The sequence below is a fragment of the Nannospalax galili genome, unplaced genomic scaffold (assembly GCF_000622305.1).
Source record: "Nannospalax galili isolate Female #2095 unplaced genomic scaffold, S.galili_v1.0 scaffold1050, whole genome shotgun sequence".
NCBI classification, from domain to species: Eukaryota; Metazoa; Chordata; class Mammalia; order Rodentia; family Spalacidae; genus Nannospalax; species Nannospalax galili.
The window spans coordinates 166826-185694 of NW_008329037.1; the positions used below are offsets into that span (position 1 = coordinate 166826).

At 40.7% G+C, this 18869-nt stretch overlaps 1 protein-coding gene across 8 annotated transcripts in view; it reads right to left on the bottom strand.

Moving 5' to 3' along the window:
* The window catches only part of Lrrfip2 (LRR binding FLII interacting protein 2), a 127406-nt gene that overhangs the window by 80781 nt on the left and 27756 nt on the right, over positions 1 to 18869 (bottom strand). For all 8 annotated transcript variants that reach the window (XM_029562179.1, XM_008830444.3, XM_029562171.1 and 5 more), the window contains exon 3: positions 16051 to 16195. In XM_029562179.1, the coding sequence (XP_029418039.1) occupies positions 16051 to 16140 (90 nt within the window). In that variant the 5' untranslated portion in view covers positions 16141 to 16195. The remainder of the gene's footprint in view (positions 1 to 16050; positions 16196 to 18869) is intronic.

Here is an 18869-nt window from a genome sequence, read left to right on the forward strand (position 1 = left end):
GCTGGTAAAAGAAAGGAGCCAGGGGCTCCTCCCAAGCCCATGTGACCCCTGAGGAACAGATTTTCAAACGACCTTAAGAGTAAAAATAAATCGGTTTATCTGGGCCAACTGTATGGCCTTAAACACCCAAAAGTAAAGTATAACCAAAGGGATTCCCAGTAGTTTTTAGTGGAAAAAACATGGTCAAAAATGTGTCAGCAATTTTGAGACTTGTAAAAACTAAGTTCAATGAGACAGAAAGAGGTAAGCGAGGGTAAAAACCACATTGAGATACCACTTCACACTTACTACTATGGCTATAAGAAAACAGATTACTTTTTTAAACCAAAGAAACCATAGTTGGCAAGAATATGGAGCGATTAGAACCCCACGTTGCTACTGTTAATGCAAAATGGTGCAACTGCTTGGAAGTGTGGCGGTTTCTCCAGATGTTAAATAGAGTTATCAAAGAACCAGCATCCACCCATAAATTTGTGCCTGAGGAAAATGAAAACATTTATCATCACAAATGTTCGCAGCAGCATTACCTGTAACAGAATATAGCTCATATCTGTATTAACTGTGAATGCATAAACAAATGTGAGCTAGCCATACAATGGAACACTATTCAGCCCAACAAACAACAAACACAATACTGACACAGGCTGCAACATGGATAAACCTGGAAATACTTTAATAAGTGAAAGAGGCCAGGTACAAAAAATGACACATGTCACTATTTATATGCAATGTCCAGAATAGGCAAATCTATACAGACAGAAACTAGATTACTGGGTGCTAGGGAAGGAAAAGATGGAGCATGACTACTAATTAAAAAGGGAGTTCTTTGTGAGTTGATGAAATGTTTTGCAATTAGATAAAAGGTGATAATTACGCAGTCCAGTAACCAGACTAAAAAGCACGAAATGTCTTAAAATGGTGCATTTGCTGGTAACTGAATTATACCTCAAGTTAAGCTTTCTTAAATAGATGAGACTGAGTGATTCAAAAAATGCCTAAACTGCTGGGTGTGATGAAGCATGCCCTTAGTCCTAGTACTGGAGAGGCAGAGGCAGATGGAGCTCTGTGGTCTCAAGGCCAACCTGGTCTGCACTGCAAGTTCCAGGCCAGCTGGGGATACAGGGAGACCCTGTCTCAAAAAGATCAAAAGAGAAAAGCCTAAACTACTAAGCATGGTGGAACACACCTATAATCTCTGCACTTGGGAGGCTGAGGCAGAAGAATGCCTATTTAGTGAGTTTGAGGCCAGACACACGCACACACACGCACACACACACACACACACACACACACACACACACACAGAGCCTAAGATAAATAAATACTAAAATACATAAAACTCCAGTTTATGAACTTTAATATATAAAATGGGAGAAAAAAATCGTATGATCTACTAAGCCTGGGGACTATCGGATTGAACTTCATTTTTTAACTTCTTTTTAAGTCAGAATTCTCTTTAAAAAAAAAATTTATTTATTATTTTTATTTTATGTGTATGCGTGTATTTCCTGCATGCAGGTAAGTGCACCTGTGTTGTGCAATGGCCGCAGTCAGAAGAGTCTGCCGGATCCCCTGGAACTGGCATTATGGACAGCAGTTAGCTGCCATGTGGGTGCTGGGATTCGAACCCGGATCTTCTGTAAGAACAACCAATGTTCTTAACCGCTGAGCCATCTCTCTAGACCCATGGTGCACATCTTTAATCCCAACACTTGGGAGGCAGAGGCAGGTGGATCTCAGTGAGATCGAGGTCAGCCTGGTCTACATAGTGAGTTCCAGGCCAGCTGGGGCTACAGGTCTCTAAAAAACAAACAAACCTCCCCCCCCGCCAAACAAAACAAAAAGTGGGTGCAAGGTCTCTCTCATCTTTAAAAAGCAACAAATCCCCACCTCAGCTCAGCTCTACACTGTCTTCTCTTTGTAGCCCAGTTTTCTCATACCTCCCTCCTCACTTCCCATTCTGTTCAAATGACTGCAATCTGGCTTCTGCCCAAATCACTGAACTGAAACCACTCAGGCAAAGGTCACTAATGACCTCCAACTACCAAAGCTACTGGAATTTTGAAATTCTTATCTCACTTTTCCTTTCTGGACAGCTGATATCACTAACCACTCATTCCTCCTGAAAGCTCTCATCTCTTGGCATCCTGCAACAGTCGGTGTTCTGGTTTTCCTCTTTACTCTGACGTCATTCCTTCAGAATCCTGCATGGACACGTTTCTTTGCTAGCTCCTCGAGGTTTTCCTAGAACCAGAGCTTCCAGGCTTACTCTCCCGCATTTTGCATCCTATTTTCTCTCCTGGGTGACACAGATAGTCAGCAAATCTTTACATCCAAGCCAGAAGACTTTTCTCTCACTCTGATCTAAATGGCTATTAAAAATGGATACTGTTGCCAGGTGTGGTGTCACATGCCTTTAATCCCAGCAGAGGCAGGTGGATCTCTGAGAGTTCAAGGTCAGCCTGGTCTACATAGTGAGTTCCAGGCCAGATGGGGCTACAGGGAGACCCTGTCTCAAAAAGGCAAAAAAAAGAAAAAAAGAAAAAAAAATTGATACAATTCCACAAGAACCTCAGACTCAGTAACTCTCTAATTCAATTTATAATCTTCCCCTTAGACTTCTTCTTCCTGTTTATTGCCTCCTTCACTGCCCCATCAACCAAAATGTGGGTAATGGCTCCTTCCTTTTTTCTGTCCTCTCCACAATTCAGTCCTACCTGCCCAGCTCCCATCAAGTTCCCAAGCTTTTGTCATTCTTCTCCCTAAACTTTCTCTCCCTTCCCTCTGTCATAGCCTTCCTTCAAGCTCTCAACTATCAGGAAGATGCACACAGAAACTTTCACACTATGATCTCTATCCATCGGGCTCTCCACACCAGACAAGGGTAGAGTAATTACACTAGAAGTCAAATCTGACTCGGGCTATACCCCCTTAGTGGCCCCTCACAGCTTTCAAAGTCAAATCCAAACTCCTCAGCAGAGAAATCCGTCCCTTCTTTGCCCCAACTTCTTTAGCGTCACTCCCACTGTCTACACCTCCCCAGCCTTGATTCCCACAGGGTTCTGGCTGTCTCACATTGTTGTGCCTACACAACATTTGGAACTCAATATACAAAAACCCAAGAAGTTGAGGCATAAGGATCACTAAGAGGTTGAGGCCAGCCCGGGAGAGAGTAAGTTTTTTCTCACTCAGTAGGTGTGGAAGGCACAGGCCTAGAATTTCAGCACTTGGGTGCTTACAGCAGGAGAATCACAAATTTGAGGCCACCAGGACTATACAGTGAAATCCTGCCTCAAAAAACTGAAATGTGAAACACTCAAGAAAAATAACGCAGGTAGCCAGTACTCAACATTTACTGTGTTTAAGTTTATTTATTCTTCCATGGCACTCAAGCCAAAAGAACACTGAAAGACAAATTAAGAAGCATAATATTTATTATGTTGCCATGGTTTCCAATTAAATACAAGTTATTATTCCACGTTGCTAGCAACTTCTCTTCAATACAAAATCTGAGGTATCATTTTTTCTTAATTCGCCGTTGTAATGTATCTAACCACTTTTTAAGGAAGTGTTTGGTCCTTGAGGACAACTATATAAATTTTCTGAATATAAACACTAACATATATTAGATAAAACAAAATGATAAAAATCTAGAAATTTTAACTCATCTCTTCTTAATGCTGAGCAACTGTATCTTCCTTTTATTCAGAGGCCTTTTGACAGCAAAAGCAATCTCAGCAAAAGCAATCTTTCAAAATGAAACGAGAAATCTAAGGTTGGAAACTTTATTACTGAGGTCTGGATACAAACTAATAAATAGAGTAGGAGAAGCGAAACTTTGGGTTCACAATGATATAACCTAACCAAAGTGGAAAATGTGAATCATGGTGGATGGGAGTGGGGGTGCAGTCAGCAATGTCTCCCCATTTACATTAACCATACTGTGGAATCTGCATGACAAACATGACCGTGAACATCTTAGTCACATGGAGACAACAGCAAAACATTCCTCCCACAATTCCAGACAGAGCAACAAATTAAGGGACAGTGAGATACCAAGAATAACACTGGCCATCACAGAGCCAGTGACCAGAGCAGGCTGTGAAGGGGACAGACAGACAGCCAGGCAAGGAAGAGGCGCTTCAACTCCATCTCCCCTTGTCTACCTCAGCTGAGGACAGAGGGAGAAGCATGGAAACTGGTTTGCACTCAACAGAACTGGTTTGACACATGCACCAAAGCCTGAAAGAACACTAACAAATAAAGCCGCATTTACACCTGCTCCTTCAAAGGATTAGCCTAGTTAAAAACAGTAAGCAAAAGAGGACAATTTTGATTTTTTTTTTAACTGGGTATTCACTTCTCATAATTGAAAAAATATTTCATAACCATTATGAACCTGTGAATCAAATTTAAATTAGCAATAATTCAAAGAATTATAAATAGGGGCTGGAGAGATGGCTCAGTGGTTAAGAACACTGGCTGTTCTTGCAGAAGACCCGGGTTCAAATCCCAGCACCCACATGTCAGCTAACAACTATCCATAACTCCAGTTCCAGGGGATCCGACAGCCTCTTCTGACCTCCTCAGGCATTGCACGACACAGGTGCACTTACCTACATGCAGGCAACACACACATACACATAAAATAAAAAATAAATAAATATTTTTTAAAGATTATAAGTATAAATTATAGATTATAGATTTCCTCATGTAGAAATTTTTTCAGACAAATCCACAGAACAATATGAACTAAAAACATAAGACAGCCAAAAAAGTATCAAGAGAAAGAAAGGCTCTAACTTGACCCAGAGCTCTTTAGGGCTCAGCCAAGGAACTTTAACTTCACCTTCTCCCTAGATGAAGCTGTCCACATTATGAGTCCAATTACTTCAATATGCCAACAAGTATCAAATATTTACCTAAAGCTCACACCTACTTTGAGCTCCTAGTCTACATTCCTAAGCCACCTTTTTGGTCTCCATTTAGGTGTCTTGTAGGCTCCTTAAATACAAAGCATTCCAACAAGCATTCATGGTCTCCCCCTCATTCTGAAGCTCCCTACATCCATTCAGATGTATGCCACAGCATCCCGTCTCTGCCGCCCATCAAGTCACTCACAAGCACCTACCACTTATCTCTCCATTCCAACCACCCCCACTGTTGCATCCCTGCAGCTGTATGATTCAATTCCTCATAACCACTGATGAATCTCTCTGATACAATCTCTGACCTACAGTAAGTCATCCTTTGGAAGCACAAATCTGATTATGTATCATGCCCCTATACAAAAACCTTCAGTATTTTCCCATTGCTTTTAGTACACAGACTAAAACTCCTAAACATATTCTATTAGTCTGTCATCAGGGTTTTCAACCTGGTCCCTGCTGACACTTGGGCCAGATGTGCTGGGGGAGCTGGGCTGTGCACTGGGAGGTTTAGCAACATTCTCAGCCTCTACCCATAACTGCCAGGGCACACCTTCCCTCATACCACTTCTTCACTGTGACAATACAATGTCACACATCCCTCCAGGGAACAAAACCAGCCCCTGCCTGTGCGAACCACTGACTTGTTTAGCTAATTCTCTGCTCCTGCTACTCTCTCCTCCTTGCTGCCTCAGTTGCCATCCTGAGGTAACTATGGGCACCACAGTTAAGACAGCAGGAACTACAGGAAATTCCAACTCTATCCCTTGCTAACATACTGACCTGGGGCAAGTTACTTGATGCCTCCACGACTTCTATTCATCATTGATGAAATTGTGATAAATGAAACTACCTCTTAGGACTATTCTGAGGATTAAACTCAAAGTCTCATACCATGTATGCAGAGAGCTGATAAATGCTGGCTGTTGCTGTTAAGTCTTTCATTCTCCACACTCCTTCAGCCTCACAAGCTTCAAGTTCTCTCTCCTAGAAAGCTCTTCCTCACATCCACACCCCCTCTCCCTTAGGGTCTTCCCTCTCCTAGAAAGCTCTTCCTCACATCCACACCCCCTCTCCCTTAGGGTCTTCCCTCAACTAGAAAGCTCTTCCTCACATCCACACCCTCTCCCTTAGGGATTGGTCCTCATCCTAAAAACTTAGTGAAAGGGCACTTCCTTCCAGGAGCCTTTGGCATACTCTAATGAAACTGTTTACTCAAAGCACAGTTATAAATACACATCTTACATATTTGGTCAGTTCTAAGAATGCCAGTGACTATGACTTACATAAGATAAGCAGTGTTCAAGACAGAAAGGAACTGCCAAGCTAAAGTGTCTGAAATTGCAGGAGAGCCCATTGTGTAACACTGAGTGTCTCTTAAGTTCCATGAAGGCAGTGACTATGTTAGTCCTGTCCACTCCATACCCTCTAAACGTAGCAGAGCACATGCACAAAACAGGTGCTCAATAAATGTGCTGCATAACTATTAACAGTTCATGCTTGTCTGAAAAAGAAACTATACCCTAAAATGAGAGGCAAAATTAATACTCAAAATTATTGCTGACTGTAATTCTTTACATTTTAAAAAAGTTTTTGTACTTGCCAAAAGGTTTTTTCAAGATTTATTTAATTTTTATATGTTTATGTGTATGTGTGCATGTGCATGTGCATGCAGGTGCCCATGGAAACCAGAAGAGGGTTTCAGATCCCCTGGAGTTGGTGTTACAGGCTGCTTTGAGTTACCTGATGTGGGTGCTGGGACCCTAACTCAGGTCCTCTACAAGACCTCTTAACCATTTGTCCTAGTTTGTTTCTCCATTGCTGTGACAAAACACTCTGACCAATACCAACTTGGGGAGGAAAGGGTTTATTCAGCTTACATCTCCCAGGTCGCAGTTCATCAGGGAGCCCAAGGAAGGAACTCAGGGCAGGAATCTGGAATCAGGAGCTGGAGCACAGGCCATGGAGGAACTCTGCTTACTGGCTTGCTCCCCTGGCCCCTGCTCAGCTTGCTTTCTTATACAGAACAGGCCTACCTGCCCAGGGGTGGCACCACCCACAGTGGGCTGGGCCCTCCCACATTACTCATCAAGAAGATACCCTCAGACATGGCCACAGGCCAGTCCAATAGAGGCAATTCCCCAACTGAGGCTCCCTCAACCAAGGTGTGTCAAGTTGGCACTAAAGCTATCCAGAACATCATTGAACCATCTCTCTAGTCCACCAAAGTTTTTTCTTTTTATTTATCATGACCTAAAAATGAATAAATTACTCAGAGTAGCAAAATTACTATGAGAAGACCATCAGCTCTGACAAGCTGTATAGCTATCAGCCCATAAAGCAGTACTACCAGAAAGTATTTAAACACAATTCATCTCTTTGTATCCTTTTCCTCGGGCTGTTAAGCTATAATCAAACCCCACAAACTTCTTGTTCTCCTAGATGCCTGAATGGCTATTACCTCCTTAGGCAATAAATTGCGAGCCAATAAAGTATGTATAAACAGATACTAAAAAGGTATGAAGTTAGTAAAAGAAAAAGGAGATTAAGTTCTAATATATGCTACAACGCAAGATGCATCTTGAAGTCACTGTTCAAAGTGAAATAAGCCATACACAAAGAAAAGATATTGCATAATTCACTTTCATGGTCCATCTAAGAATATTCATAGAGACAGCAAGTAAGTAGATCAAAGGTTATCAGGGGCTGAGAGACAGAATAAAGAGGAGTTACTGCTTACTGACTGGAGTTTCCTGTGGGGCAGTGATTCTGGAAACCAATAGTGCTGATGGCTGTACAACAGTGTGAATATAATTAATGTAATTAATTAGAGTTACTCTTAGAAACCTGAATACTTCTGCTGCCACAAAGGCTAAACGGCCTCAGAGCTCACTTCCTTCCTGTGATTACAAGTAGTTGTGTGTACTGAATATGTTTATGTGTAAGTAAGGCCAACATACAAATCTCTGGACGTTACTCTGCTAGATTCCAATCCCTATCATCATTTGATGATCAAGATCTGCAGATGACAATCACTCTAGACTTGAGAGAAATGGATACCAGAGCTTAGCCACACGATTCAGATTAGGCCCAAAACCAAGAAAAATCCTAATGATTTCCACTTGAACAAATGTGCGTAAGACACATTTTCTTCACATTTCAGCTCTGAACAGGAAAAATGGTGATACTGTAGGTGTCACTGGTATCTTTGAAAGATCATTTCCTGGTCCTGTAAACCTGGCCAAGAATCCATGCCGGGGAGGTCAAAGGCATAGGCTCTAGGGAAGAACTACTACTATTATTTTGTTAAATGGACATACCATCAAACTATATTCTAAATGCTTATCTTCATACTCATAGATTAATGCAGCCCTCATTAGAAAGCTTCATTTTGGGGGACTGGAGAGATGGCTCAGCAGTTAAGAGGACTGGCTGCTCTTGCAGGAGATGCAGGTTCAGTTCCCAGCATCCACATAGCGGCTAACAAGCATCTATAACTCCAGCTCCAGATGATCCAAGGCCCTCTTCTAGCTTCCATATGCACCAAGATGCATGTTGTACTTACACACCTGCAGGTATAATATTCATACACATAAAAGAAAATACACCCTTTTTGAAAGTCAGATGTATGTTTTGTTTTTTTAAAGCTTCCTTTTCCAGTGGGCAGCAGTTAATGCAGAGACTCACAAATAGTCAAAGTGCAGAGAATAAGTAACTATGGAGTGCTCAGTCCTAAATAGGACATCTGTATCACCCCCTTCCATAGACACACCCCGTCACAAGGCTAGGGAACATGATAGAAGAGGGGATGAGACAGAAAGACTGTGAGAGCCAGAGGTCAGGGATGGCTGCTATAAAACAATGTCTTCAGAACACAACAGGGCCCTTGCCAATCATGAGCATATAGCAGCTGTGGTTGCCTGTACAAGACTTGCAAAAGATCAAGCCAGTCAACACTCTAGCATGGATAGGGGAGGGGTTCACAAGGCCCCCACCTTAGCTAAGAAGATATCGGCAACTGATGGCTTCTGGGAAAAGGAGAGTCAGTTTTCTTGGGGGTGTGACCCTGGGAAGGTTGTCCATGTTCCAGTGAACAGACCTACACCCAGGCATATAAGGGCAGCACTGACTGGCTCAGTTTTTTTAAAAAGACATGAAATTGAATGGGAGGTGGGGGGGAAGGGTCAGGGAGGAATTGGGGGGGGGAGTAGGGAATGGATATGATAAAAATATATTGTATATCTATTCTCAAAGAATAGATAAAAGGGACTGGAGAGACTGCTCAGCAATTAAGTGCACAGGCTGCTGTTGCAGAGGACCTGGGCTTGATTCCCAGCACCTACATGGTAGTTAACAGCCATCTGTAACTCCAGTTCCGGGGGAATCCAATGCTCTCTTCTGACCTCCCGCAGACACTGCATCACACAGGTACACTTACATACATGTAGGCAATACACTCACATACATAAAATAAAAAAAAAATATTTTTAAAAGAATAGATTAAGGCTGGACATGGTGGCACATCCATTTAATCCCAGCACTTGGGAGGCAGAAATGGATCTCTGTGAGTCAAAGGCCTGCTTGGTCTACAAAGGGAGTTCCAGGCCAGCTACGGCCACAGAGAGACTCTGTCTCAAAAAGAACCGCGCCCCCAAAGAAAAAGAATAGGAAGAAGGAAGGAAGGAAGGAAGGAAGGAAGGAAGGAAGGAAGGAAGGCTGGCTATTTGCACTCCCTTCAAGAGGCTCCAATACAAACACTCATCATACACAATAGTCACCAAACTGGCTATGGTAAGGCAGCAAGCAGTGTAACTGGCTGTCCTTCTAGCTCATCTTTCTCCCTCTGGTAGAGAGGCTAGCTGCCTAAGGTCCCCATTTGACACATGTATTTCTACTGGAAGTCAACAGGCCTTCAGACTGGCCTCAGTGGACTGGCTGATAATTCTTTCTGTATAGAAGCCTGAGCTACCCCCAACAAAACAGTACCATGCCTATACAGACAAGCAGGGCTTCTAAAAAATACACACACATTTCTGCCTTCACACGTTAGGTCTCTTTTAGTGTGTATGTGTGGTGTATGCATGTATGCACGTGGAGGCCAGGGGAAAATGTTGGGTATTTTCCTACAACACTCTTACCTTATTCCCTTAAGCCAGAAAGAGTCTCTCACTGAACCAGAAACTCAGATTCAGTTTCAGATGGACTGCCTGACCAGTGAACCCCTGGGATCCACTTGTCTCAGCCTCCCAAATATGGCATTACAGGAACACAATGCTATGACTAACTTTTTTAGGTGGGTTCTGGGTATTCAAACTTAGGTCCTCAGGTAAGTCCTCTAACCCCATGAGCCATCTTCCCATTTTTAAAACGCACTCATGTTTGCAGGAGTAGAGTTCTGAAGACAGAGGATGGCAATGGTTGCCACAGTGTAAATGTACTTACCATAGAACTGTGTGTACATGCAATGGTTATGATGCAAATTTTATGTGTACTGTATGTATTTTACCACAATTTAAAAAATATATTGCTTCCCATTTTAGCATGAAAATTATCCAGTTTGTGGAATATATTTATGTCTTTTGGGTTTATTGCTATTGTTTTTATTTTGAGGCAAAGTCTTGCTATATAACCCTGGTTGGCTTCAAACTCAGCAATTCTCCTGCCTCTGCCTCCTAGGTGCTGGGATTACAGGTATGCACCCCACACCCTGCCTTGTCTTTTGTTTCTTTTCCTTCTCATTCTCTCTGGCTGTTAAGGTTTTTTTTAAATATTTTTTATTTATTATTTTTATTTTGTGTGTGCAAGTGTGTTGTCTGCATGTAGGTAGGTACATTCATGTTGTGCAATGTCCACAGAGGTCAGAAGAGGGCTTTGGATGTCCTGTAACTAGAGTTATGGACGGTTGTTAGCTGCCATGTGGGTGCTGGGAATCAAACCAGGAACTCTTCAAGAGCAGCCAGTGCTCTTAACCACTGAGCCATGTCTCCAGCCCCAGGCTGTTAAGTTTCTTAGCAGCTGAGAAGTGTGGAAGCCTGGATAGTTACTAGGCAAGAAGAGGCTGTAATTTCTTTTTCATTTTTGAATATTTTATTTGTGGCATTCTCTGCCTACTTCAAAAAAAATTTTTTAAGTGAATAAAGATACACTTTTTTTAATGAAGTAGAGTTGGGGTTTATTAAAGGTGGGTATTTTAACATACATTTGAAGTACAATGGTTAAAGAGAAAGATATTTAGAAAGTCATGACATGCCTAAACACTTAAGATTTAGTAGAAAAAATTTTTTAAACATTAAGTTCTGTCATTTTTATCATTGTAGGGTTTGTTCACTTCTGTTTGCTTCTAATGTAAGCAATACTTTTTGGTGCAAGGGCTGGTCCCATTGGAGAAAATAAGAATCATTTCTCTGAATGCCAACAACCTAGTAAATGGACAGTGCTACAGTGAACCTGAGATGCCTCCCAAAGGTTTCTGTGTGAGGCATAACTGCCAGTTGATAGGCTTTAGGAAAGTGATTGGATCCTGAGGGCTCTGACCTAACCAATGGGTTCAGGCCTTGAAGACTTCATAATATGATGGCATTACTGGGGTTGGTGACTAGGAGCTGGATCCAGTGGGGAGAAGCTGGTCACTGAACGCATGCCTGGAAGGGTGTCCTTGGCCCTCAGCTCCTTTCTATCTTGTTCTCTGCTTCCTGGCCACTGTGAGGTGAACTGCTCCTCCTTGCCAGGCCCTTCCTTCATGACTCTGCCTTCCCACAGGCCTAGAAGCAATGGCACCATCACATTACAGATGGAAACCTCTGTTACTATGAGCCAAAATAAGTCTTTCTCCTTTACACATTGTGCTCCGGTATTTGTCACAGCAATGAAAACCTTGACTCACCCAGACAGTAGATGAATGACTGAAAGCATTAAAAATGGAAAGAGAAAGAATCACAGGAACAGGTAAAAGAATAATTCAAACTGCTAAAATATTATTTCTTCCATTTTTTTCTTTATAAGGTTTTATTTATTTTTGTTTTATTTGTATGAGTGTATTGCCTGCATGCATATGAGCCTGGTATCTGTAAGGCCAAAAGAGGGTGTTGGATCCCCTGGAGCTGGAGTTAAGGATGGGTGTTAGCTGCCATGTGGGTTCTGGGAACTGAACCTGGGTCCTCTATAAGAGTGGTAAATATTCTTAACTGCTGAGCATCTCTCCAGCCCCTCTTCCAATGTTTAAAACTACTACACCACACATTAGACATTTACCAGACAAGCATTATTGATTTAAACAGTAAAAACCAGCTCTTTCATAACTTTCGGGCAAAAGCTGAGCCTCTCTGAGCTTGCTATTAAAGTTGGTATATGTCCATTCAGACACTGAAAACAGAATAAAAAACTTGAAATAATGTCTTTTTAAAGCCTTTTATAACTTTTTAGTACAACTTCTAATGTACTAACTAGATTAACCCATTATTTTATTGCAAAATAACATAGGGAAGGAAAAAAAAGTGTGTGTGTGTGTGTGTGTGTGTGTGTGTGTGTGTAAAACTTACCATTTAGGATAGGATCATCTGTGTCTTATGATTCAGTTTCCAAATCTTCAGTTACCAGAATCCTCAGGAGGGAAGTGGAAGAAGGCAGTGGCATGTTGAAAAGTCTGGAACTCTGCACATTAATGACACTCCCTGGGAAATCCTGATGACCAGCCATGTTTGAGAATACCTATCTTTACATTTTACAAAAGGAGCCATCTTTACCTTTCGCTAGTCTCCTAAGTTTTTATTACATTCATTTATTTATTTATTTTTATGTGCACATACACCCATGTTTAGGCATCAGAGAACAGTTTTTGAGTGGTTCTAGCCTTCCACCTTGCTGAAGCAGGGTCTCTCTTGCATTTACTGTACCATGTACTCCAGGTTAGCTTTCCCAGGAGTTTCCAGGAAATTCTCCTGTCTCCTCCCATCTCACCATTAAGAGCAGGCATTACAGGTACTTGCTACCACATCCAGCTTTTTATGTGGAATCCAGGGATCCACACTCAGGTTGTCAGGCTTTCATAGCAAATGTTTTTACCCACTGAACTATCACTCCCACCGACTTCCAATTTTTTGTTTGTTTGTTTGAGACAGGGTCTTACTATGTAGCCTTGGCTGACCTGGAATTTACTATATGTAGACCTTGCTGGCCTTGAATTCACAAAGGTCTGACTGCCTCTGCCTCAGAGTACTGGGATTAAAGGCTGTGTCACCATGTCCAGGCCCACCTCCAATTTTTAAAGTTAACAATTTGGTAGTTTCAATTTTTATTTAAAACTATGTTACTTCCAAATGTTTCATTCATATAATCACTTAAGATCAATGTAAAAGAACATCTACTTCTTTTTTTTTAAACTATCTTTTATAAATCTAAAAAGACCTCTGATTTTTAAAGTAATTTTGTCAAAATATTATACTTTTGTTACCTGTTTTGGGGGGGTTATTTTTTGGTCTTTTTGAGACAGTCTGGTCTCCCTGTAGCCCCAGCTGACCTAGAACTCATTATGTGGACCAAGCTGGCCTTGAACTCACAAAGATCCAACTGCCTCTGCCTCCTGAGTGCTGGGACTAAAGGTGTGCACCACCATGCCTGGCTTTTGTTACCTGTTTTTAGATAACTTTACTTCGATACTCTCCTACTCCATTTTAGATAACACTGTTCTAAATAGTCTTCCACAAAATTTGACTTCTACAGTGAACTACTTACTGAACCAGCATTAGTACCCAAATTCAATACCACAGAACACATGTAAAAAAGCTAGACCAGCAGGACACACCTGTAATCCCAGTCCCGGGTAGGTGGAGACAAGGCTCTCCAGGGCTTGCTGGCCAGCCAGTCTAGCCAAATTGGTAAATTCACTGTTCAGTGAAAGATCCTGTCTCAAAATATAAAGTATAAAATATAAAGTAGCAACTGAGGGGCTGACAAGATGGCTCAGAATTTGAGGACCTGAGTTTGAGCCCTGGATTCCATGATGGAAGGAGCAAGATGACTCTCAAAGTTGTCTCTCACCTCCACATATGCACCAAGGCATGTGCATACCCACTCTCATATACAATTACACATATAATAAGTTGTTCCTCATGGCCACATGTGCATCATGGCATGTGCATACCCACACTCATACACATATACATATATAATAATAATAAATAGGAAAAAAAGAGCAACTGAGAAAGACACATCAACCTCTAGCCTCCACATGTGTACACACACATACACACTAATAAATAACTTTAAAAAAATAGGCATGGGGTGGTATCATGATCATTAGTTCCATGGAGGATCATTAGTGCAAGGTTTACACTGATGATTTGAGGACAACCTGGACTACATTAAAAAAAAAGCTGTTGGGGTGGGAGTCTGGCAATATGGCTCAGTGGTTGGGAAGACTGACTGTTCTTGCAGAAGACCCAGGTTCAAATCCTAGCACCCACATGGCAGCTAACAACTGTCTGTAACTCCAGTTCCAGGGGATCCAACAGCCTCTTCTGTCCTCTGCGGGCACTGCATGACACAGGTGCACTTACCTACATGCAGGTTATACAAGCATACACATAAAATAAAAATAATAATAAAATTTAAAGAAAGAAAAACATCACCAACAAAAAAGTTCAAATTAAAAACCTACCAGATTGACAAAGTTTCTAATAAATCTATTGCCATAATCCATATGCCAGAAGTTCAACTTCTATAGTAAACAATTCAGTTTTGTTTTGTTTTGTTTTGGTCTTTTTGACCACAGAGTTGTGCAATCATGACCACTACCAAATTCCAGAATGTTCCATTATCCTCCACACAAGGTTTCCACTGCTCCTAGCCCCTGGTATCACTAATCCACTACCCGCTTCCATGCATTTGCCTTCTTTCCACATTTCATATCATAATTAAAATTACTTTTAACTTCTAATTCAAAAGCTAACTAGCTTACAGGAGAAAAAAAATTTAATAATAGGCTAGATTTACAAAGACTATGATATGTCAAAAGGAAAAAATAATAATCCAAAATGAGTTCTTTACTAAAATTAACAGTCTGTAGCTACAATGTTAGAATTTGCAACAAAGTTGGCACCTCACTAAGAAATCCCAGCTAAGAGTTATCTTAATCCAATACACAACAGGAATAGTAATGAAGAGATTTAGTAAGTGACATCCTTCCCCTGCCCCTGCCTTCCCCCCATCCCCTGAATTGACAACAAACTGGAACAACAACAATAAAAAAACGCTCTATGAGCTCTGTTACTATCTAAAAGAATTAAACATAAAAGATTCCACTGCAGGCCGGGCTACAGCTCAGTTGGTACAGTGCCTGTCCAGCATTCAGGAAGCACCACATAAAATGAGATGTGGTGTAAATGCCTGTAATCCTAGCCCTTGGAAGGTGGACACAGGAGGATCAGAAGTTCAAGATCATCTTTGGCTACACAGGGAGTTCAAGACCAACCTGGGCTACATGAGGTCATCTCTAAAAAAACATCAGGGCTGGAGTGATGGCTCAGCAGTTAAAAGCACTGGCTGCAGAGGAATGAGATTCAGTTCCCAACACTTACATGGCAGCTAACAACTGTCAGTAACTCCAGTTCCAGGGGATCTTCCCCTCTATACCACACACCCCCCTCCACCTCTGCAGATAACAGCATAACACAGGTGTACTTACATGCAGGTAAAACACTCCTATACATAGCAAACAGCAACAATTTCTACTGCAACCTTTCAAAAATCAACTAAGATTCTGAATCGGAATGAACACCAAAGAAGAGATGTTTTGGTGGATATTCACACAGTACCTCTGGGAGCTATATACCCAAATGAGCTACAATGGAGCTATTAGACCTCCAAAACTCAAAGTACCCTAAATTACATACATGGAACTCAAGTACTCACAAAAATATAATGAAAATTTAATCTGAGATGAGTTGAATACATACTAAAGTACATTTTGCTGTGACAGAGTTAGTATATTAGAAGTCAGCCATAACATCTTATTCACAACAAACATCTCAAAGCTAGCTCCAAAGTGAGCATCTGTTTCTGTCGCCCCAGCATTTGAGTGCTCTCACCCATGCACCTCAGCGCAGAGCCAGTTTACCACACTTACCTCTCTGGCGATGTTACTCAAAGCTTCATCTTCTGCAGAAAATCGATCTTTCACAGGTGTTCTTTTCCTTCCAGAACCAGGAGTTCCCATCTTTCTTTTTAAATACTCTTTTAACTCTACAAATGAGTTCACTCTCTTTTCAGTCCTGAAATAAACAGAAACACAATAATTAGGATGTTTTATTTTGTGGAGTTGTAAAGCTTATTTAAACCCTCAATTTTAACAGGGCAATTATATTTCTCCTATAAAGAAATAGTGGCAGAACACCTTTTTCTCTATTATTGAATTATTCCTATGATATTTGGTATATTTAAATATATAACAGTCACAAACTTGCTAACTTCAATATGCTATTCACAACAACCTGTGAGAATATGTTATCTTAGCTCAGAAAACTGCAGTCAACAGCAATTGTACCTAACATTTTTAAATTATGTCTTTTTTCTAAAATCTATCCCCAATACAGAATGAAAGGCGTTTCAGAAAAGTCATTTAGCCTAAAGCTTTGGAAGAACATACTGAAGAGATTTTAATATTGAGCTTTACAGTTACACAAAACTTTGCTTTACAATGTAATTAAAAACAACAATGCGAATTATGTCACAACCATACAAAAGAACAACTGAAGGTTTATTATTCTGTAATTAATAATAACCGACGTCTATGCAATAAATATCGAAGTGCTAGCTACTGCCAAGTACTTACAGGTGCGAAGGTAGGTGATAAATAAAACAGGGGTAGCTGAGTAGGAATTTATGTATGTAAAACCAAGTATGCTTATATGACATGAATGCAGAAGTGAACTGCCTAGGGGATCAAAATGGACTAATTTGGGATGTGGGAAGGAGAGGGAGCATGGAGAAACATGGTCAAATCACAGTACACACATGTATGAAATGTTCCTATGAAACCCATTACCATGTACAATGAATACAAGTAGATAAAATATTTTTAAAAAGAATATATCTACAAATCTATTATAATAATTATTAATTACACCCGCTTACAGGGGAGAATGAAATAACAAGAATGATGAAAACCATCTAACCTTTCTGTTGATTAAAGATGCCCTGGACAGGGATATTGCTCAGTGGTAGAGCATGTGTCAGGCTCTGGGTTGAATTCTTAGCCTACCCCCTCCCTCGCCAAAAAAATAAAAACAACAAAGTGCAAAATGCATCACAAATGGCATGAACTGCCTTTCTTCTAGATACACTGCTGAAAATATAGCTCCCTTAGCTAAACACCCAGTAACTCCAAAAGCATTTTTCCCAGTTTTAACAAAAGAAACTAGAGACATTTCACTACAATATGAGCTGCAAAGATTCTCATTAGTTTGCCCCAATAGAACTGGCTATACTAAAAATACAAATGAGTTTAATGTATCTCAATTTACTTGATTCAATCAAAATAAAGCAGAACCACTCCACCAAAAATGTTTCCCAACAAAAATTCAGGACAATCCTATGTTTTCTGACATCACTTCTTACTACCTGGAGCTGGGTAACATTTGTCTATAAAAATGAAGACAGATGCTGGGTAAAGCGGTGCATGCCTAAAAACCCAGTGCTCGGGAGGCAGAGACAGGCAGGTGGAGCTCTGTGAGTCTGAGATCAGTCCGGTCTATATAACAAGTTTCAGGTCAACCAGTTCTACATAGTGAGATCCTGTCTCAGAGACGGATGATGGCTATCACTTCACTACAAATGTCTCTGGACAGAGCTTATTTAAATGGAAGCAAACAAAACAAAACAAAAACTAAGTACATACATCTGAAAGCAGCAGCTGACAGATCCTAGCCACAAATCAAGACAATTCTTGAAAAGTACAGAGGTTTTTTCTTAGAAGTCCTTCTCAACGTGAGTCACACTAAATCCAAGCATTTAATAAAGTGCTAAGCATTCCAGAACTATGTGAAGTATCTTAAGTTACATATGTAGCTTATGAAATTGACAAAAGGGCATTCTTTATTTACATTATTTATTTATCTTTATTTACAATTTTATACTGTGTTCTCTTCTGCTGTGGGGATTAAACCCCGGACCGCATGCTAGGCAAGGTCAGGGCTACATGAAGGAGCTGTGTGCTCAGCCCTTTTTCTTTCTTTCTTGGGGATGAGACCCTCACTATGCTGCCCATCCTCTTTGGGCATGGATGCACCACTGTGCTGGCAACAATTTTAATGAGCGAAGTTATCCTCAGATTATTTTCTTCAGCATGCATATGTGATATCACTAGCAAAGCTGAAAATTTTTATTGATGCATGCAACAATCTGTAAAAAAATTAAAATGCTTTTGACTAAATCCATTTTACTGTGAAGAACATGTACATAATAAAAATTAAAAAGGAAAAATTGTAAGGTATTTTATGTATTTGAAGTTTTGAGACGGCAGCCCTTCGATTTTCAGTCTCCTTAGTAGAAGGCGACAGACTTACAAGGAAACAGACTAAAGATACTATTAAACGGTATACTGAAAATCTGTGCATATTGCCGGTGGTGGCACACACCTTTGGTTCCAGCACTCAGGAGGCAGAGGCAGGCAGATCACTGTGAGTTCAAGGTCAGCCTGGTCTACAGAGTGAGTTCCAGGCCAGCTGGGGCTAGAGGGAGACCCTGCCTCAAAAAGACCAAAAAATTAAATAAATAAATAAAAATAAAATAAAAAATAAAACAAAAAGTATATTTCCACATGGAAGGTGGCATGGAATTTATTGTCATCTGGTGAGCCTTTTGGTCTGTGGTAATATTTTTAAGCCTCAGGGGAAGAATTGCTTACCTTCTTTATTGATATAACAATGTGTACTAAGGTAACATCCA